Genomic DNA, 7,426 nt, shown 5'->3' on the forward strand with positions numbered 1-7,426 from the left:
CTGCAAGTTTTCCCAACTGTTGAGTCAATTCCATAGGTGTCCCATTGTCGATGATATAGTTATATTTATATTTCATCATCATAAAATATACATTTTAATAACTCAAACCATTTTCACTATTCTTTTCAAACTATGATTCAATCATAAACTATACAATTAATGTGAGTAATTTATGAATAAATAAAAGCAAAGAACTGTGTAGTGTAGGTTATAAAGCAGAAAATATTTTGAAGTGTTTTGTAACATGTTGAATAAAACAGGAGTGAGAAAGAAAGCAGTTATTTGCAGATAGATTTAATTTTATTTTACCCCCGGAGGGGATGGTATGGTACAGAAACAAAGTGATGGAGATGAAGGGTCTATTTTTGACATAGAAAAAAACAGAAAAATGAAGGACAAGTAAGTAAGAAAGTTGCAGGCGCGTGAGTTGAAGTTGAAAGCTTGATGGGTAGAAACATATGAAAAAAGGAAAGAGTGATGAGACGTGAGATATGTAAAGGAGAGAGAGAGAGAGTGAGTGAGTGCTCTTTCCTTCTCTTTCTGAAGTCTGAGAAAGTTATTAGGATTAGGAGTCCTAACAACTAACAAAACGCCCACCCCAACTCTACACTGTATGTATATCCTACACATACTCACTTTTCTTGCTCTAACTAAAAACTTTTTGTTGTATTCAAATGAATGCATGCATAGTGTTTGACCCTAACATCAAGCTTTTCATTCACATGATCATATTTTTATCTACAATTGTATGTTAGAATTCGTATATACTGATAATACATGCTAATTAAACCGATTTTTATGTATAGAGGGTACTGATTTTATAAAATGAAGCAGTGTGGCTGAATGTGTCGGATATCACACGCCAAGAAATGAAATCAGCCGAAAAAAGGTGGGATTATTTTTTTCTATTAATGGTTTAGGAAATAATATATTAAGTCTGAGTGGACTGGATTTGAAGCATGGTATTGATTGCCATAATATTTACGTACCTAATAAAATGTGGGGTGGGTTAAAGTGTCAGGTTGAATTTTCTTATGTTCGAGAGGTGTTTGATGAATTGAATGAAAGGGGTGTTTTTGGTTGTGTTGGTGGAGGGCCTCACAGACAAGTGAAGGAAATTATTAACAAAGAAGAAAAGATAAAGGTAAGTGCAATGCAATGTAATGCAAAGCAAAGGAGAAGAGGGTGGGGAAGTGTGGGTTCTGTACTGTCTTACCTGTCCCCCCCACCCAACACAACATACTCACAAACACATACACACTCTCTCTCTAACACTACTCCAACTACAACTCCAAAAGCCACTACCACATTGGCTTTTGTTGCCTTTTGTTGCTGTGCCTCCTATGCAATTGTCTATGTCTGCTGCTTCTGCTCCCTCTTCTCAGTACCTTCAAATGGGGGTGGAATCATACTTTGAATTCCTTGTTATTATTTGATGGATACTCTTTTTCTCATATTCTCTTCTCTTCTTCCCACCATGTCCTCTCTTCCACCCCTCCCCTGTTTCTTTTTTCTCCTTTGTGGTGTCCCTCCAAACATGAACTCCTTTTTCATGATTTGACCTCATTTCCATTTTGTTACAGTTCTCACTTTCTGGATTTCCTTTTCTTAGACCCACTTGATTGCACCCTTCGCCTCCTTTATCCTCTCTTTCTTTCTCTCTTGTTTTTTATTCTCTCTGGTTCCTCCATTGAGTCCCACTCTCCACAAGAACCAACAACCATCACACTGGGGCGTTCATGGAAATTGATCTGAACTATGCAGTGACTGAGCCTGAGAAGACCGCGTCTTGCAATGGCGACTGTGACAAAGGTGCTGCTTGCGTTTGCTCTCTGTCCTCTCCTACTTGTTCATCTTCTGGTTCCTCCTCCGCACGTGTGTCCTCCTCTTATCTTGAGCTCTGGCACGCTTGTGCTGGCCCCCTCACTTCCCTCCCAAAGAAAGGGAATGTGGTGGTGTATTTCCCACAAGGGCACTTAGAACAAGCCTCATCTTTCTCTCCCTTTTCATCAATGGACATGCCAACCTATGATCTTCAGCCACAGATCTTCTGTAGAGTTGTCAATATTCAGTTACTTGTGAGTTCTCAAATTGAGAGTGAACTTGAATTTTACCTGCTTAATTCTTTTAAACTTGCACCCTCTTGCATTGGTTGTATTTGTATGGTTTAATTGTCTTTTCTTTTTTTTATTTTTACACTATGATTAGGCCAATAAGGAGAATGATGAGGTTTATACACAGGTTACTTTGCTTCCCCAGGCTGAGGTTGGTTTTTGTCCTTATTCTGTTTTTGTGCATAATTTTTGTTCCCTAGAAGGATGAGATTTTTTAATTAAATTCCTTGAGCATTGTTTATAGTAGAAGGGCTGTAGTGGCTTGAAATCTTGGGTTGTGCTCAGTTGGCAGGGATGTATTTGGAGGGAAAAGAGCTTGAGGAATTGGGAGCAGATGAAGAGGGAAATGAAACAACACCTACAAAATCAACTCCTCATATGTTCTGCAAAACACTCACAGCCTCAGACACCAGCACTCATGGGGGGTTTTCTGTCCCTCGCAGAGCTGCTGAAGACTGTTTTCCTCCATTGGTGTGACATCATGCTCTAGTTTGCATTCAAAATTTCCAACACATGAAATTGTTTAGGAGTTGAGTTCATTGCCTTGATGTATTGCTTTTCTGCTCACTGCAGGATTATAAGCAGCAAAGGCCCTCTCAGGAGCTTGTTGCCAAGGACCTGCATAATGTGGAGTGGAAATTTCGACATATTTACAGAGGTAAATGAAAAGAAACAATAAACAACTGTGTCCGGTTGGCTTTATAGTCATAATGACAATGAATGATACAGAAAATCCTTGTGATAATTTTGTCAGGTCAGCCAAGGCGGCATCTTCTCACTACTGGCTGGAGTATTTTTGTTAGCCAAAAGAATCTTGTTTCTGGAGATGCAGTTCTCTTTCTGAGGTGTGTTCAAATAGGATTTCGTTTTATGAATAAATAATATAAACATTCATAGTGTAAAGATTTTTTATACAGTCACAGTATCAGTTCCTCAATTACAAATGCTTATGAATAATAATTTTTGTTGAACTTCTAAAATAATTACCTTAAAAGTTGTATCAAAAGGTGATTTTTTATTGATTAACAACATTAAAACTTTTTCAATGAGCGTGCATGCCTACTACACTTTTACTTTAATTGGTATTGATAGGTATGTTTTTATACATATTGTTTTAGCAGTCAATTGATAGGAAATACTCTCACTGAATTTAAAGATAAGCTAAAAAAAATTGGTTATGTAATTTAGGAAATGTCTTTCTTTATTTAATGAAATCAAGAACACTAAATTGAATTTAATGAACATTTTTAATCAGGGTGAAATTAAGATTTTACTTATATTTGATTATAGATCTAATACCAATTAGCATAAGAAATCAGAGAGAGAAAAGTTCTTCTCATAGTAGAACATACCATAAAACCTCTGATGCTTTTTGTTCACGAGGAAGCATGGAGAATGAGTGGTAATGATATTATTATGGTTGTTCCTCATTGCTTATTAATATCTTTGTAGGGGTGAAAATGGAGAACTGAGATTGGGAATCCGAAGAGCTGCTCGACCAAGAAATGGTCTTCCTGAATCAATTGTTGGTAGCCAGAATTATTATCCCAATTTCCTTTCTTCTGTGGCCAATGCTATATCCGCCAAAAGCATGTTTCATGTTTTCTACAGTCCAAGGTACTACATTCATGCCTCAGGAATTTTCGTCTGGCAAAATGTTAGAAGTTAACTCTCAAAATTACTTAGCCTTTCATAAACATTGATTTGGTGATGTTGTGATAACTTATCTGTCAATTATTAATAAACTCATAGTTATAATTGCAGTGAAGTGATAGAATATCATAGCTCACCAGAAAATAGTAAGAACCGAATAAAAGCATTGGTGGTTCTTACATAGAAGCGCTAGAGAGATAGCTCAGATGTTTATTTAATGTATCGTAATTATCTGTTATTCTTCCATCTTATCAATTGTGAGAGAATTGGGGTCTTTCAACACTGGGAAGTGCAGAACCCTGGAAGTTCCACAAGTTGAGGAAATCTCTTAGTTTATTCATAACATACCAGGTTACTATTAACTTCATCCTTTCTTGGGAAGATTAGTACCATATGATTATGGATGCAAGGATAGTGAAGATCGAAGAGTTTTAGTTTAAGGAAAAAATGAGAAATGGCTACGGTCTTACTAGTTTTGATCTTTTTGGACGGACGGGAGGGGAAAATGATTTTCATCTTCTCAGTCTTTGAAGAAATAAATAGAGGTGATTTTCCCTACGAAGAGGAACATGATAATCTCTTCAAGAGAGTCTATATTGTTAGTGCTCAGTTATATTGTTCTGCTGTGTCAAATAGTAAGTAGCCTATGCTGAATAGGATCCTTACATTATATGTGAGTAGGCTTTATCTGTTTCTTGTTTGATAAATGATTTCAGCGTACTCAAGATTGGCATAAGAGTGTAGCAATAAATTGTAACGTGTTTGAACTTTTGTATAATACAGAGCAAGTCATGCGGATTTTGTTGTGCCCTACCAAAAGTATGTCAAAAGCATAAAGAATCCAGTAACCATTGGGACAAGATTCAAAATGAAATTTGAAATGGATGAATCTCCGGAGAGAAGGTCAACTACAACATAGTTATTAAACTTTAACCATTATCTACCATGAACAAAAAAGGGAAAATAATCCCAAGGAATATGACATTCTCTTCCTGTGTTGCAGGTGTACTAGTGGTATAGTGACTGGAATGAGTGATTTGGATCCCTATAAATGGCCTAAGTCAAGATGGAGGTGCTTGATGGTACAATTGCTATTTTTTTTCTTTAGAAACTAGTGAATCTACGGTACATTACTACAGACCAAATGGTGATAGTTTGTTACTGTGATATCTGACAGGTGAGATGGGATGAAGATATTGAGATTAATCATCAAGATAGAGTATCTCCTTGGGAGATTGATCCTTCTGCATCTCTCCCTCCCTTGAGCATTCAATCCTCCAGAAGGCTGAAGAAACTGAGGCCAGGTCTGCAGGGTGCTTCACCCAGTCACCTCATCACAGGTATGTATGAATCACAAATCCTAATGCTGATATAGCCAAAGTGTCTTAAATCAGTAAACTTCAGGCATTCTAATTCTCCTCTATTTACATATTTTTTGGCTTATGCAGGAGGCAGTGGGTTTATGGACTCTGAGGAGTCTGTAAGATCATCCAAGGTCTTGCAAGGTCAAGAAAAGTCAGGTTTTATGTCACTGTATTATGGATGTGACACAGTAACTAAGCAGCCAGAATTTGAGATCAGATCTCCAAGCCATCCAAATTTTGCATCATCAACTGGAGTGAGAAAGATTGCTGCTGGTGAGTTTATGAGGGTTCACCCTCCTAGTTATGCAGGATTCACAGAACCTAACAGGTTTCAAAGGGTCTTGCAAAGTCAAGAAATATGTCAATTGAGATCTCTGACAGGAAAGGTTGATTTGAACTTTGGTGCCTGGGGCAAACCCAGTTGCACAAATCACAACCTGCAACAGGCAACCAAACCCAACTTTCACTCTTTAGCACCAGAAGTTATTCAAACTGCATATTTTCCTTATGGTGATATTCACAAAGCTGGCCAAGGTAGCAGCACCAGCATGTCGTGCTCTAAACCTAACAATTTCCAGCGAGAAAATGTCACATTTAACTCTCCTTCCTCTCAGTCAAGGATCATGAGAAATGAAGCTGGAAGACCAGAAGTCACAATCCAAAATGAGCAGAAGCTGCAGGACAATATTTCTGGGGCTGCTTCTTTAGGGACAAACATGAGGATTTCAAATGATGAAAGTTTCAACGGGAAGGTAAATGCTTGTAAACTATTTGGATTTCCCTTGTCTGGGGAAGTCACCACCCAAAATTTACAGAACTCGGCTAAAAGAAGTTGCACAAAGGTGAGCGATGATAGCAACAGAGTTATATTGTGATATGCGTTTTTCTCTTTGACAATTTGCCAACACATGTAACATAACACTGAATGAAGGTTCACAAGCAAGGTAGCTTAGTTGGAAGAGCCATTGATCTCTCAAGATTGAACAGCTACAGTGACCTGCTGATTGAACTAGAGAGACTATTTAGCATGGAAGGCCTTCTAAGAGATCCTAATAAGGGATGGAGAATCCTTTACACTGACAGTGAAAATGACATCATGGTTGTGGGAGATGACCCGTGGCAGTAAGTAACCATCTTTCTTCACTCTTATTTGTTCTAATGAAATTTGAATTCTCTACTGGTTTTCTGTAATGTTACTCAGCTGTGCTTTTAGAATCGATTGATGAACACTGATTTTAGCGATTTAAAAGACTTTTAAAATATCAATATCAGTTTATTTTAATGCTAAATAGATAATAATACTGTCAAAAAACCAATACAGAATCTGAACTCTTTCAAATGCAGCTTTACCACCTTTGAGACGGTTATCATAGGCCATGTAATCCCATGTAGCATTCTTGGTGAAATCCACTGAAAAACTGCATTTTTCCTTTTGTCTGCAGTGAGTTCTGCGAGGTGGTCTCGAAGATTCATATCCATACACAAGAAGAAGTTGAGAAGATGACAATTGGGATGATGAATGATGATACCCAGAGTTGTTTGGAACAGGCACCAGTGATGATTGAAGCTTCAAAGTCTTCTTCTGTGGGTCAGCCAGATTCTTCTCCAACAGTGGTTAGAATCTAGTTTTAAGGTTGTCTTAGGTATTGTGATGTTGCCCTATTTTTATGCTATATGATCAATACTATTTTGCACATATGTTGATTGATACCACCATCAATTGCACTATCTATGAACTAACAAGGTAAGGGCATACTAAAAATAAATCGACAACAATGTCTCTGAACTTGCTGAATAAGGGCACCATATTGCTTGGTACCATGTAAAGCCATTTACAAGTAACTTTGGAGTAAACTGTTAAAACCTGCACGGTGTAATATCCATATAAGTTTATTTTAATCATAATATTTAGGTTATTAAAGAAACATTTTCACTAGTGTTATCAGGTTAATTGAAACGCCAAAAGATTTAAATCTTCTATAAAATAACAATTGAATGTACAATGTTCATGAATTTTGTTTTTATCTTAAAAAGAAAATCCAACTTATAATGCATTGTTATTTGAAAAATTCATTCCATATCTACCATCATACTAAAATAACATGAATACTTCATACTAAAATAAAATGAATACTTTTATTTAACTTAATAACATCTCAAACGGCTAGTTTAAATATAATATATTAAAGTGATAGAAATTTTATACTCATTTATTGCTCATTATTCATGTTTATTTCAAATTTGATTTGACTGAAATGTAAAAGATTAATTTATGGTAGTACTAAAATATGTCCA

The 7,426-nt window shown here is 36.6% G+C and overlaps 1 protein-coding gene across 1 annotated transcript; it reads left to right on the forward strand.

The window, feature by feature from the left end:
* The first annotated feature begins 1,196 nt into the window (after positions 1–1,196).
* On the forward strand, positions 1,197–6,841 carry LOC114185706 (auxin response factor 4-like). The gene is made up of 12 exons (XM_028073579.2): positions 1,197–2,078; positions 2,209–2,265; positions 2,400–2,585; positions 2,688–2,772; positions 2,869–2,959; positions 3,567–3,731; positions 4,551–4,670; positions 4,771–4,849; positions 4,945–5,107; positions 5,216–5,973; positions 6,063–6,253; positions 6,574–6,841. Exons 1-12 carry the CDS (start codon positions 1,740–1,742, stop codon positions 6,755–6,757), a joined length of 2,418 nt encoding a protein of 805 aa, XP_027929380.1. The 5' UTR covers positions 1,197–1,739; the 3' UTR covers positions 6,758–6,841.
* The last annotated feature ends 585 nt before the right edge of the window (positions 6,842–7,426 follow it).

Source organism: Vigna unguiculata, chromosome 5 (genome assembly GCF_037176805.1).
Source record: "Vigna unguiculata cultivar grain cowpea cultivar isolate G323 ecotype 2 chromosome 5, ASM3717680v1, whole genome shotgun sequence".
NCBI lineage: Eukaryota > Viridiplantae > Streptophyta > Magnoliopsida > Fabales > Fabaceae > Vigna > Vigna unguiculata.

Coding starts and splice junctions, on each gene's coding strand:
- LOC114185706 (XM_028073579.2), top strand. CDS start 1,740: ATGGAAATTGATCTGAACTATGCAGTGACTGAGCCTGAGAAGACCGCG. Junction 5,108..5,215: donor ACCCAGTCACCTCATCACAG/GTATGTATGAAT, acceptor TGGCTTATGCAG/GAGGCAGTGGGTTTATGGAC. Junction 5,974..6,062: donor CTAAAAGAAGTTGCACAAAG/GTGAGCGATGAT, acceptor CACTGAATGAAG/GTTCACAAGCAAGGTAGCTT.